General features: G+C 42.6%; 1 protein-coding gene across 2 annotated transcripts in view; it reads left to right on the top strand.

The window, feature by feature from the left end:
• jmjd1cb (jumonji domain containing 1Cb) overlaps positions 1 to 14,883 on the top strand; it is a gene marked incomplete at its 5' end in the record, with an annotated part of 77,339 nt that overhangs the window by 47,088 nt on the left and 15,368 nt on the right. For both annotated transcript variants that reach the window (XM_037691324.1, XM_037691325.1), the window contains 8 exon segments: positions 440 to 710; positions 3,538 to 4,080; positions 4,153 to 4,495; positions 5,013 to 5,961; positions 6,039 to 6,200; positions 7,615 to 7,787; positions 8,741 to 8,903; positions 11,907 to 14,322. In XM_037691324.1, the coding sequence (XP_037547252.1) occupies positions 440 to 710; positions 3,538 to 4,080; positions 4,153 to 4,495; positions 5,013 to 5,961; positions 6,039 to 6,200; positions 7,615 to 7,787; positions 8,741 to 8,903; positions 11,907 to 14,322 (5,020 nt within the window).

The raw sequence follows: 14,883 nt of genomic DNA, 5'->3' as shown, positions 1-14,883 counted from the left end.
GCCACACACACACAACTAACTTCCTGAGACTCTGCTTCCTCATATGAGGACATAGACTTCCCTGCATAATATTTTTTTCTATTTAGGCCAGTTGTCCTTGTTTAGAGACATTTTCATTTATTCATATTTTTGTTTGTTTGTTTGTTTTTTTATTATTTGTTTGGTTGTTTTATACTTATTGTTCAAATCAATGTTTTAGGTTAGGAGACCTGTGTGTAAACAGCATTTTAGAGAGGCTGCATCTTTCAGAAGCAAAGAGTGGCAGAGGTCCAACAGTCTGAAAAACTGCTTCTAGAAATAGTGAGACCGTTCCAGAGTTTATGAAATGTGCAAATCATTATCTTCTGTTTTAACTTCCTTTTTGTTGTTGTTGTTCAGACCTGGGGCTGTAGATGTCTGTCTTCTGTCAGTAATAATATTGTTTTTCTTTTCCTTATAGAGTCATTACACACGAGCCCAGGCCAACAGCCCCCGCCCTGTGATGACATCATCGGGACCGAATCCTAAGAGTTCCCAGGGGGCGCTCGTCCCCCAGCAGCAAAGTCAACTGCAGCAGATCCAGCAGCCAATCAACCAGTCTCACCATTCACCAAGTGGGAATGGGCGGGAGCCGAGAGAGCATCGTAACTCACGCTCGTGCAGGAGGAAAGGGTCTGATAGCAGCGTTCCAGAAGAGGACAGGGACAGAAGAGAAGAGACCGTGGGCCGAGGTGAGGATATGTAGCACTGCATGGACTCTGCTCCCAGTTAGGTTCTGGTGGTACAATTAAAAGTATTTTATAGCTACAGCAGATTTCTGACTCTAAACTGGCCTTCCGGGTGTGAATGTGGATAAATGGCTGTTGGTCTCTATGTGGCCTCCTCATGAGTTTTACCCAAGGCACCACCTCCCTGCACATATGAATGTTTAATTAGTCAAACTAACTGTTTTACTTCAGAATGATTTTTGTCTTAATTGTTCAGGTTTTGTTCTCACATACAGGGGCAGCTGTGGCTGAGTGGTTAGAGCTGTTGTACAAAGTCATAGTTTCTTTATTTGTCATACACACCACATGTGGTACGTGGTGGAACGAAACTGTGCACACAGGGTCCCTGTTACAGCCAACAATCAAGTGTAAAAGAAAAACAGTTGTAGGGTTTAAGATGTGAACTAAGAAATAGGCTAAACTAAGAATACACTAGTCACTAATAGTACAAGACAACACACCGAACAACAGCTGCATGAACATGAGTCTGTGTGAGCACACGAGTACGAATAAATACAGCACAATGAAATAAATCATCAGCATGAGATCAGCAGCACGGATAATCAGCAGCACATATCAACAATCAAGTTCCATTACAGTGATTCTCCACAGTGATTATTCTGGTTAGAGATTCATGAGTCTAACAGTTTCAGGGTAGAAGCTGTTCCTCAGTCTAGTGGTTCTACACTTAATGCTCCTCAACCTCCTTCCTGAGGGGAGTGGGGCAAAAAGTGTGTGTGCTGGGTGAGTGTGGTCCTTCATGATGCAGGTGGCCCTCTTCCTGCATCTGGAGGTGTAGATGTCTGTGATGGTGGGGAGACTGACTCCAACATCTTCTGTGCAGCCTTCACCACTCTCTGCAAAGCTTTTCTTTCTGCAGCTGTGCAGCCTCCATGCCACACGTTGATGCTGGAGCACAGGATGCTCTCCACTGCACACCTGGAGAAGGAGGTGAGGACTGAGCTTCCAGACCAGCTCGCCTCAGCCGTCTGAGGAAGTAGAGTCTCTGATGATCTTTCTTCATCAGGCTGGTGGTGTTGTTGCTCCAGCTGAGGTTGTTGTTCATGTGTACACCCAAGTACTTGTAGCTGGAGACCACTTCCACAGTAGATCCTTCTGGCGGGGAGGGGAGGGGAAATGCTTGTTCTGTTTGAAGTCCACGACCATCTCCTTCGTCTTCTTCACATTGATGTGAAGGGTGTTCTTCCCGCACTAGCTCTCCAGATGTTCCACCTCCTGCCTGTAGCTGGACTTGTTGTTTGTGATGCATCCCACCACCGCTGTATCATCTGCAAACTTTACAATATGACAGCCTGGATGGGTAGCTGCACAGTCCTATGTGAGCAGAGTGAACAGGAGAGGGCTCAGCACACAGCCCTGAGGAGAGCCAGTGCTGAGGGTTATGGTGGAGAAGTTGTTGACTGCAGGTTGTTAAGAAGTCCAGGACCCAGTTGCAAATGGAGGGGCTTGGTTCTAGTGTGAATAGTTTGTCCATCAGTGTTTGGGGGATCATGGTGTTGAAGGCAGATGTGAAGTCCACAAAGAGCATACGCACATAGGAGTCCTTCTGCTCCAGGTGGGTGACACCTGGACAAAACATCTTTACTAAAACTTTGGTATCAGTTGTTCATCAACATTGTTGTCTGTTAGCAAAATATTTCACAATCATCTCAAAGGTGTCCTCCTGAGTCATTAATTGTTGTATTTTGTTTGTGTTTTTTTGGAGTGTACAGATAAGACATGACCTTTATATGATATGATTTTTTTTCTTTTCATTTGTAAACCTTTTTGGTAAATGATTAATAGACATTTGGAGTTAAAAAATAATAATAATAATTCTGAAAGCTGTCTGAGAAAAATGCATGTCTGGAGTAGTAAAATTGAATGTGTGCATTGTCATTTCTAATGTGTTTGGTAAAACAAGTTAAAAAAGTAACAAGTTTTGTAAAAAATAAATCAAACACACGAGCTCCAAAAAACACGTTGCTTACATTTGTCCTTGAAAAACCTACCATTGATTTTCAAGGTTCAAGGTTCTTTGTCATTGTCATCACATGTGGTACATGAGATGGAATGAAATTGTGTTCTCAAGGTCCCAGTTACACCCAAAAATAGCAAAAATATAAAGTATAAAAAGAAACAGTATACAAGGATCTAAGATCTACAATAAACGCTAATAATGCAAAATAATACTGTCAGCCTGAATATTTTTTTGTTGCGTTTTCAGGAAGTTTGCTGGTGCTGTGTTGAATATTGTGCCCGTCTCATTTTCGTTTCTTTGGAGCATGTAGAAATAAATCACTGACTTCTTGAAGCTCAAGTTCATGTCTCAGACTCCACCGTCTGTTTCCTGAGTTATTTGATGTTCTGAGCTACTTCAGCTGCATGATGATCCAACATGTTGAAGTCTGTTAGGAGCTTTATGTGTGTGTTTCTGTCTAGTAATAATATCTTGAGGGCGGCTGTGGCTCAGTGGTTAGAGCAGTCGTCCTCCAATGGGAGAGCTGGGGGTTTGATTCCACCAGCAGTCACATGCTGAAGTGCCCCTGGGCAACACACTGAACCCCTCGTTGCCTCTGATGTGTGTCCCATCAGTGCATGAATGTGATAAAGCTCTGATTAGTCTCTAGCTGTGTAGAGATGTAGTGATGCTGTGTGAATGTGTGTGGAGGTAAATGGGGGCACAGATTGTGTTGTAAAGAGCTTAGAGCATCTTGGTTGAATAGTAAGGTGCCATGGTAGTACAGTCCATTTACCACTCCTTTTACTTCTGTGTCTCCCATATGTCCAGAATCAAAGATGAAGGTGAAGCTGGCAGTGAACAAACGCAGAAAAGATGAAGAAGATGAGAAAAAGGCCGGTTTGAAAAGGCTAAAGCCTGACATGACGTCCGATCTGTCAGAGAGCAGTGACTCTGAAAACCCACACAAGAGGACCACCCCCTTCTCATGCTCCTCTTCCTCTTCATCGTCTTCCTCGTCCTCCTCCTTCTCCTCTTCATCTGAGCCCAACTCTGAGAATGAGCTGAAAAGTCGCAGTAGTGATGTAACACAGAGCTCCATTAGCAGAACTGAGGAAGAGGAGAAACAAGTGATGAAGGGATCCAGGTTGGATGATTCCCCATCACTCACTGGTTGTGCATCCCCGTGGGCGGAGCTTCAGCCAGCAGATAATTTCAAGAAGAGCACGGTAAAGGAGCCAGGTAAAATTCTTACAAAGGAAGAGGGAGATTTGGTGACAGATGGTCAGATCAGCCGGCCTGCACCGCAACAGACTCTGGTGTGTGATAGTACCCAGAGCGGGCCTACAGAGACCAGAAAGAGCATCACTAAAGGTACCTACAGCTTACAGCCTCCTCTCATATGAGCTCATCGAGAAGTTCTGATGTTTAATGTTTCTGTTGCAGTGTCTGCTCAACCCCACACGCAGTCACTGTCACAGCTCCACAGCGGCGGCATCATTGACATCACAGACGACGCACAAGCCACCGTGCACCAGGAGAGCTCGGAGGCCGTGTCGGCGCTGCTTGCCTCCCAGAGCGTCGAAACCGTTGCTTTCTCACCGTACCTGCCTCTCAACCCGTCCCCGGTCTCCTCACCTCCCATTCCTCCATCGCCCTCCCCGTCAGAGGGGTGTCGCAGGGTGGAGATGGAGCCTCTCATGAAGCAGCCAGGCAGCACAGGAAGTGGCATTCCATCACCCAAAAGTTCAAGCAGCAAGACTGAGTTTTCTCCCTCTGAGGTCATCAGGTTAGATAAAAACATCTGTAAAATACCAGAAATCATTGAGTCAACTCTGTCTGTCTGTTAGAAAAATATCCTCAGCCACTGGGCAGAGTTTTGTTATATTTTGAGCCTCATAATGACAATGTTGACATAAACAAATTGATCTTTGTGCTTCAGGGCCTGATATAATCAAAAAAGGTACTTTTGTAAGTTCTTCAGTTAGCTGCCCAGGTGAAACAAGTTACAATAATAGAAGTATTATGGTACCAGTATGGACGGGTTCTTATCTCCTGTGGGCCTTCTCGACATTTACTCAGTTTCCCACAAACCCCACATGCAAGCACACATGCACTGAAAAGTACAGAAACAAGCTTCTGTTACACTATTATAATTCATAAATACTTTATTCTAAAAATTAAATTTTTTTTAATTTAATTTAAAAATTTTATTGTTTTCTTTAAACAGTTTTAAACAAGAAGTTGTGACTTTTTCCTTTTTTTAAATGATTGAAGTGAAACTGTATTTCTGTTGTGTTTTTAAGGCCTGTCACGTCTGTAGCTGAACCTGTGCCTCTGGTGGAGAAGAAAGCTGTTCTGTCTCATCATCACCTTCATCGTCAGCAGCAGCACAAACAGCTGCAACATTACACAGCGTTCCATCATGGAGATCACCCATCTGTAACAGAAGAGATGAGAAAACTTCCACAGCAGCAGCAGCCCCCTCACAAGCTGAACACAGCCACCCCCCCTGACTCAACTAAATCCAGAATGAGCCCAAACCACGTTCAGCACGACTCCCTGAGACAGAACTCCCAGCACTACAGGAACTCTCCAGTTCACCCCTACTCCATCACAAGTCCAGCAGACCATCCTAAAACTAAGCCCCCCCATGGCCTGTTGGACACTTCTAAACCCAAACCAAACACTTCTCCAGAGGTGTCCAAGCATAAAATACTGAGGTACTCTGATACGTCCCCACCTCCACCTGGCCGTGTGCCCACTAAAGTAGACTCAGCAGAACCTCCGCTGTCTGATTTCAAGCCGCTGCGCTCGGAGGCGAGTGGAGCCAGCAGCACCAGCACCACCAGCAGCACCAAGAGTCCGCTGATCATCGACAAGAATGAGAGTTTCACTGTTTACAGGGATCCAGCACTGGTTCGCTCCGACGCCGAGAACGCTGCCTCTTCAACGAACTCTTCTAACCACGTTACAGCCTATTTACACCCTCACCTGCACACCCTTCACCCCCCCTCCCCACACTCCCCGTGCCTCACACCTGCATCACACGCCCATACTGCCTCCCATCTCCTTGGCTCTCCTCACTCCGCAGCCTTACCTCACCCCCACCTTTTACCTCCTGGAATGCTCCCAGCAATGCCTCCTCCTGCAGCCTCTCTGTTTGGAGGTCATCCTCGGCTGGACTCCCCCGGGGCTTTAGGTCACCTTGCCCTCCCTCACCCAGCAGCTACGCACCAGCAGCAGTTCATACAGGTTTAAATTCTCATAATCAGCACAGTTTCTTTCCACTTAGCTTAACGTGTTCTTTAAAACCACGCTCTCTGTTTTAGGGCCACGCCAGTGCAGCAGGGCTTGGACTGTACCCCATCATTTGGCAGTACTCTAACGGAACAGCAGCCTCCTACCCTCCTGGACTCAATCTGCAGCCCACTTCTAAGTGGGTACATTCTGAAAATCCAGTCACTGTGAATTCTGATGGTCCTCTCAGGAGGGTAAGTGTATTCATTGAAAGTCTGAAGGTTTGTGTAGGCGTAGCTGAAAAATGTAAAAGGAAGACGACTGAAGAGAATATTTCAACCACACAATTTCTGAAGGCACAACTGTAACAGGTTTCAGTGTAAAATGTAGATTAAGAAGGTTATTTGCTATTTTAGTTACTGAGATCAATAGATGGTGTTTTCATTGACCCATTTTTATTCAAATCTCAGTTACAGCAAAAATCTGTGTTCATGTTTTTTGCACTGCATTTTGTTCTCACTCTGTTTTACCAGCATGTGGATCTGAATATCTACAAGCTTTCTTTTTTAGATTTATAGATGTTTCACATTTACAGTGCATAGATTCCACATATTTTTTATTTCTTAAAAACACTTTATCTTTGTAGAGATGTACTAGAGTGCTGCATGGATGTGTGTGTGATACATTGAAATGTACAGTAGTCTCTCGTTTATCTTGGGAGATCTGTACCCTGCAGACCTGCAATACGTGAAAAACCTCAAAGTAGGAATAGTAGTACAAGTAGTAAGTAGTAGTTTATTTTTATTATATATATAACGCTCTAAAAGAACACAGAAAGTCATGATTTCATCTCCCTGCCTCCTCTGCTCTTTGCCACCTGCAAGTGCTCTTGGCCACGCCCACTTCTCCGCTGTGCACGGAGAACAGCTGATCAGCTGCAGCAGGAAGTTTATCCCGCAGCAGTAAGGGTTGCACAAAGGTGCAGGAGGTGCTAAATAATTTAAAATAATTTATTTTAAATAAAAATTATTGCGGCTTGTCCATCAATCAGCCAATTGTGTGTCATGTCCAATCTTATTTTGAAAAACTGCGATAGAGATCTTATTTTGAAAAACCGCGATAGAGCGAGTCTGCGATAAATGAACTGTGGCGCAGCGAGGGACTACTGTATTTCAAAGAGTAGTTGGTTCAAGTTAGATAAATGGATGGGTAAACGACGGGCAGGCTGAATTGTAAACCACTTTGAGTAGCCTGGTTGAATAGAAAGGTGCTATAGAAGTGCTGTTGATTTACCATTTAAAAAGACATGATTTTATATGGCTCATCTTGTAGTGTCCAGGAAAAGCTTGGCTCTACAACACTGTTGTGTTCCAGAGAGCATTAAAAGCATGGATTGTGTAAAATGTGGAAACTTAAATTGATCTAAAATAATCCACTTTTTACAGCTGAAGTTTTAAAGTCTTAGACATGTATTTTCATTATTCTTCATTATTCATTTATGAAATGGTTATGTTGCTCTTTTCATCCAGCCCAGGCTGTACTCAAATGTGGGTAGACCATGAAAGCTGACAGTTAATTATATATTTCTGTGATGCAAGTACCTCTGAACATATTGTACCTGTGCTTAATGATTTGCCATGAGGAATAATGATTTATGTGTATGTGCAGAACACTGCCAGTCCATGGCTGCATCAAACAGCTGTTAATGCTGGGGATGGTCTGGGTTTGATGAACCACATCCCAGTCCGGCCGGCCAGTGCTGACCCTCACCGCTCACATGTCAGGATTAACACAAACTCAAGTCCTCCCATGTCTAAGACCACCATGGACGTCAAGAAAGAGTAAGCAAAAAATAAATTAATTAAAACTCAGGACCATGGTCATTTCTTTACAAGAAAAAAAAGTGCAACTAAGGGATCACATTAGGTGATTGTATGTTTTGACAAAAAATTCAAAAAGGATAAAAAATAAATAAAATAGATAAAATCAAATTTTGACAAAACGTAAGTGTACCAACACAGTTACCGCACAAAATGTTAACACATTTTTATTATAATCTAAGGTCAGAAAAACCACCTATGTTTTGATGTATGGATTATATAGGAAGTGTAAAGAAAATCAAGATAAAAATTGTTAAAGCCAGTTACTCCATATGGTCATCATGGTAACCACACACTGGTCTGTCACTCCCTGAGCGATAAATGATGATACAGAGAAACGTGAACCGTATTAACAGTGAGCAACAGAAAACTCTGATAGTCCCACATAAACATTTTTATATTCCTTCAGTGATTGAAGGATAAAAGTTGAAAAGGTTGTGATCTTGTTTTAAAAAGAATATTTTGAGCTAAAGTATAATTGAAGTCTATGAAAGCTCAGGTGGGTATTAGAAATGTACACACAATTCCACTAGAAGTTTCTGTCACAGTTAGTTTGATCCAACTTGTAGTTTTCACACAGCAACAGTGTAAGTTTCAGTTTCTAGTTGTCATTTTTGTCTGCGTCATGAAAAAACTCAGCAGATATTGATTCACTGGATCTATGAGGCTACAGGTGCTTTATTAGATTATTCCATCATTACCACCCCAACAAATCCTGTGGTTAATGGTCAATATTAACTCTGTCATAGATTACAGCGTTTAAAAGTCTCTAATTAATGTGTGCAGTATGTGCTGTATATTTTCGTCAGTATATACAATGATGACATTTGTGCTTTCTCAAAACATTTCTAAAATGTTTTAGTCTTTTAAAAAGTGAGCAAACGCAACAAACTGTTGACAATGTCTGTGTGCAGAGATATGGATAAGAAAGCCTTTGTGGATCCCGTCAGAACTTTGACGTTGGCACAACTTGGGCAGGATCAGATGGACCGAAGTCGCACCCCTACAGGAAAAGATGTCCACCTTCACCGAATGTACCTCGATCCACACTGCAAGTCCCGTCTGACTAACGCACAGGTACTAAAAGGCTAGCTGGCATGAAAATCGGAACGCTTATTGTCAGGTATAAATAGATTAATTTGATTAAACATGCTTCAGTGAACACTGATATTGGAAGAATATGTCCTAAACCGTCCGTAACAATTACTTCAGTCTGGAGTACTTTTTATTGGAGTGATTTATTGTGAAATAAGTTTGGAAACGGCGAGTTCTGTGTTGCAGTTAGCAGCAAATGGTAAACATCAAGGAGTTGCAGTTAAGAAGTTACTCAGTCAGCAATGTGGTTCATCCAAACAGGGCTGTTGTAAACAAATGCTTTAGTAATCAAGTAATCTATAGATTATTCTGTCGATTAATCAAGTTATCAAAAAACTGAATTTGTCAGGTTCTGCAGTAACTACCGTACTCATTTTATGAGTAATACAAGTACACAAAAAAGAACATTAAATAAACAACACATTTAATTCCATCCATCATCTTTTACCCGCTTCTTCCATTTTGGGTCACGGGGGTCACCGGTGCCCATGTCCAGCAATCACTGTGCGAGGGCGGGGTACACCCTGGACGGGTCGCAAGTCCATCACATGGACACATAGAGACAAACGAGACAAACAACCATTCACTCTCTCTCTCAGAGACAGTTTAGAGTCACCAATCAGCCTAACATGCATGTTTTTGGTCTGTGGGAGGAAACTGGAGTACCTGGAGAAAACCCACGCAGCACGGAGAGAACATGCAAACTCCACCCAGAAAGGACCCTGGACCGGGATTTGAACCGAGGACCTGCTCGCTGAGAGGCAGCAGCTCTACCAGTTGTGCCACCGTGCTGCCTCCATTTAATTCCTCTATTTAAAATATTTTATTGCTTAAGTTTAATTATTTTTAACCATCACATAAAAATCTAAATGCTGTAAATAATGTTTATGGATTGTAAACCTGAATGTTATCTTTATGTTATAAACTGAGTAATGTACAGTTTGAGTTTGTACATGGAGTTCTGCAGACTGTTTTATTATTTAGTTTGATTGCTGAGCTATAAACAAATATAACAGAAGTAATAAATGCAGATTAATCACAGTTTTCAGTCATAAACAGCGACAAGAAGAAAAAACTACTAACTCATGTAAAAACATTTACACTTGAAATATTCACTAAGTATTAAAGTCAGGATGGAAGTTCATCAATAAATAAATGTTTCAGTCTGTTGCTGCTTTGATCTTTAACAAAGTTGCATCAAGTCGTGCACAGTTTGTTTTTCTCACACAGCGTACAGACTCTGCCAGGAAGCCACTATGATTAGTCACTAGATTTAATGTTAGTAAAATATGCCTCATTTTACATCTATAGCATGACAGATGATCACACATGTAGTTTAATGTATTTTGCACAGAGAACATGATCCCTGTTGCAGCTGAGGACGAGTTTGATGCTACAGCGGCTGTTTTCTCCTCAGACGCTGCAACATGGACGACGTGCTGTTGTGGATACTCCAGTTCTGTTTGCACTGGAAGCATTGGGCTGTGTCGTCGTTTCTGTTGAGCCTAAAATGTTCCCAGACTTTTGACAGTTCTTGTTGTTTTCTGAGCTCTTCGGATGTTTCCTCCATAGCTACAAACTTAGCACATGCGTGTTAGCAGAAGTGCTAGCGTTGTGCAACACGAAAACCCTCCAGCTAGACCACAGTGCTCTGAACAGTTTAACGAAGCTTCCAGGAAGATAAATTTACCTCGAGGATTTTTTGTAATGGAGGTCCTCGAATGATTCGAGGAATCGTTTCAGCCCTACATCCAAAAGCTGGTAAAATCTGTGTCCAGGTTTTTCAAGTCACGACAGGATCGCTCCTATTGTGTATTACATTCACATTCATACTGCACATTTTTTGAAAAAAACACATTCTTGAATTTTTGGCTCACAGCATAGTCTACTTATGTCTCTTTAAAATGGCAAATAGTTACATTGACATCAACTATGTTTTTAGTTTGCTGATGACAAACTTTTTTATACAGCTCAGGAAACCCTGCATGTATTGTCATGAGTTAGCAAATACCGTAGCTCCAAAAGGGTGGCAAAAATTACATTTTACTGCCTGTTACATCATACAAAAAATATATTTTAAATTATAGTAATAGTACATTGGTGGTATTGCATGTAGCTCTATTGCTACCAGCAGAAGAAATATCAGAATTTCAACTGTTGCAAGTAGCTACTGAACTGCTCTTGTTTTTAACGTTGAAAGACTTTCATACAGCAAACATTCTGGCACATCACAACAGCAGCTCTATGGGACCCATAAAGTGATACAGCTGAAGTAAAACTGAACCAAATCAGATCAAAAACTGAGCGTGGCAGCTACTCCAGTACTGACAAATCAAAGATGCCTCGATCCGTACTCCAATGTGAAACTTGCTCTGGACATCTCTAGTAATAGATGCTGTAAAAGAAACTCATTTTGTCTTGTGGAAGAATAAACCTGCAACTTTAATGCCATTAATATATCCTTGGCCTGTGCATCATTGTAATGGGTAAAAATGCACATTGATCTTTTTGTAGTTCCTGTTTTTTATGTCAATAGCATTTATCTTAAAACCAGATGTGCTGTAGATTTATATTTTTGGTATGCATTGTTGAGCAGTTGTCTCCCGTTTAATCTCCTAAGACCCGGACTCTTGCATATGTGGATGCCAGGTTGTCCACATATGTGGATGCCAGGTTGTCCACATGTGTGGATGCCAGGTTGTCCACATGTGTGGATGCCAGGTCCTAGGAAGTTAAAGGTTTATAGTTCAATTGTCACGTTCATTGTCCAAGCTATTGAGCCTCGACTTGTCCCTGCCTTCACTGGTGTATAAAAGTAAATCTTTTTTATTGAAAATGCTTTAAGCGTGTGAAAGATGAAGCTTTGGATGAATACAGTAAGTTTATAGGAATTGCACACCAAAGTGGTTGAGGTGGTTAAAGTACAACAACATGGGTTGTTACTATGTTCCAGTTTTTAAAATATTTGTACTTTTTGTTTTTCAGGAAGCACTTCAGACGACAGACCGAGCTACTAAATACAAAGAGGATAACCGTCAGATCTTGAAAGAGAGCATTGAAGTTGCACCTTTCACAGCAAAGATCCAACGTTCTGTTGACCCCGTCGTGAACAGGGACAGAGGACGCAAAGATCAAGTATTTCCTGTCCGGGTGCCACCTCTTGCTTCTCAAAGTCCAAAGACAAGCCACACTCATCCTCATGTCATACAGACAGAAAAAAGTGGCTACTATACCACACTGTCCAACAGCATCGTAAATGAGCCTCCAAGACTGTACCCTTCCAAGGAGGGATACGGTCTTGGAGGCTCAGTTGGAACTTCAGGGATTGGTACTAGTGTTGGGGCTCAGTCCTTGATAAATTACACCCCCAAAGCCTCCCTTTCCAAGCCCCCACCACTCATTAAACACCAACCAGAAGGAGGAGAAGGTTTAGCAGTCAAAATCACTGAACAGCTCAACCAGCAGGTCACATTTGTCCAACCTCAACATCACATAAGTGTCGACAGAAAAGAACGCTACAATCCTGCCATTTCCCCTCCCTCTGCCACATCGTCCTCCTTATCCTCAGTCTCCAACCATCACCATCATCACCTACAGCAGCAGCAACACCAGCTTAGGGCAATGCCATCTCTATACCGAGCACCTGTTTACCACCCACCCACACAATTTGCACTGGAACGCAAAGAACCTGCAGAACAAGAGAAAGAAAAGGACAAATCTGTTTATGGGGGACGGTTGTCACCACCAACACTCACACCCATACAGCCAGTCACTTTAGTTACATCTGGCACCAAAGCATCAGTTGAGCAGCAGAAGCCGCCAACTCTTGTACCAGAACTCAGGGACATCAAAGGTCATGGAATCACTGCTGCAGTCATCTCTATGGCATCTACCGTTGGTGGGGATATTATGGCAGATAGATGGAGAAAAAGAGAGACAGTTCAGGAAAGAGAAAGTGTGTTGTATAGAGAAAAAGAGGGTTCCAAGTGTAAGCCCCAAGCAGCAATGGCATCAGTAATTGTGCGACCAACAACATCTGTTAAGTATGAAAGTCCTCTTGATATGAACAAATCTAGTGCTTTTATTCCCAAGGAGTTTCTCACAGGAAGGTTGTACCCATCCAAGCTTCAAGAGGAACTACCAAGGTTTAGAGATGGTGTTCGAGAACCTGGAGCTGGCAGAGTTATTCAATCAATCTCAAACTTGGATGACATGTCTGTCCGGTATAAAAACTCTTCCATGCATGGTATACAAAGCCTTGCATGTGCCAACACTACCAGTTCTTTTTGCAGGTCTGCTGTTGTAGTCTCATCAGGTGTTGATGTACAGAATGAAACCCCCAAATCAGAGCACTCAACTTTGGAACAGTCTGCTGCCCATAAAACTGGTGCTGGAAACTGGGTTCATATCCATTCAGGACCAGACCGAGAAAACCATGAGGGCTTTGACCCAACTTCCACATCACCAGGGTTGTATTCACCTATTTTCACTTCAGCAGGAACACCCCTACCCAGTCAAAATTTCATCCCAGCACCCAGCTCCATTTCTGGCTCAGGTCAACCTTATTCTTGTTTTGTTCATCCCAAAAAGCTCAAAGCTGCTTTAGCTGCAGCCCAGTCCAGAAGCAACCTCCCTACTGCTCCTGCATCCTCAACAGCTGGAAACTCCTCCTTAATTGTTGATTTAATGGACAAAACTCCCAATCATAGTTCCACCCCTCCACCCTGTTTGAGCCAAGTCTCATCAACCTCGGGAGACAGCAGTAGCAACAACTCTGCAATTGGTAGCGCATCACCAGAAAAGACCAGCCCTTTACCGAATGGTCAGTCTTTGGCGTTGGCCTCGGTTAGCTGTGGGCAGCCCATTAACTACCACAAGCTGAAGAAGGCCTGGTTAACTCGGCATTCTGAGGAGGACAGGAATATTCCAACTACAGTTAGCACTTCTATTACTAAAGCAGAAAAACTGCTCACCACCATGACCAGCACGTGTAACACTACTGCCATGACAGATATGATCAAACCTTGTACGGTCAACCTTTGTGCCTCCACTTCAAATGAGGTGGAGATGAGCAAAGACAGTGGAGGCAAGGGGGATAAAGAGAGGCAGCTGGAGGAGAAGAGTGCAGGAGGAGGTGTGGAGGAAAAGAAATCGACTCCATCAAGGCGTGGGAACAAGCGCTCATATGACTCTGGTTCAGAAAGTGGGGGAGATGACTCCGATGTTAGTGAGAGCAAGATGGAGGGTCGAGCCAAACGTCAGCCTAAACCAACCTACAAGAAGAAACAGAATGACATGGCCAAGAAGAAGGGGGACACTGAGAAAGAGGAAGATGACGTGAAGCCCAATGGGATCTTTAGATCAGCCCGAGAGAAGACTAAACTCAAACTTGCCAGCACTAGTAAGTTCTACCTCTTAATCTTTGTTTTTAAAAGTTGTTGCTCTAAGTTAGTAACAAGTTTTAACCCATGGAAGGTATTTGTGTTTGTGTCTATTGATTGTGTGTGTATTGTCAGGAAACACTGCCTTCCTGACAAATCCTAAAAATCTTTTCAAATGTTTTTAACTTTGACAAAATTGTTTGGCATTGCAGTCCAAGCAGTCTTTATCGCACTCACTGATATTACGGTGACTAAAAATGTTCTATATGTTGTGCAGTGCTGTTGTATTGTTTTACTATTTCTTCAACATCCATCCATCCAGTTTCTTAAGTAAGTAAGTAAGTAAAGTTTATTTATAAAGCGCTTATCACAGACATAAAATCACAAAGTGCTGTACAAAAAAAATCACTGCTAAAATATACAAAGAATAAAACAAGCCTAGGAACTACAAGAAGCACAATAAAAGTCTGGGAGAACAAAAGTGTTTTCAGTTGTTTTTTAAAAACCTCCACAGAGTCAGCAGAACGAAGCTGCAGGTCAAACTGTTCCACAGCCTGGGGGCCACTGGCTGAAAGGCCCCG

The sequence above is a fragment of the Nematolebias whitei genome, chromosome 17 (genome assembly GCF_014905685.2).
Source record: "Nematolebias whitei isolate Nwh7 chromosome 17, NemWhi1, whole genome shotgun sequence".
NCBI classification, from domain to species: Eukaryota; Metazoa; Chordata; class Actinopteri; order Cyprinodontiformes; family Rivulidae; genus Nematolebias; species Nematolebias whitei.
Note: the sequence above shows the minus strand (reverse complement) of the source record. Positions and strands in the feature narration are given on the sequence as shown.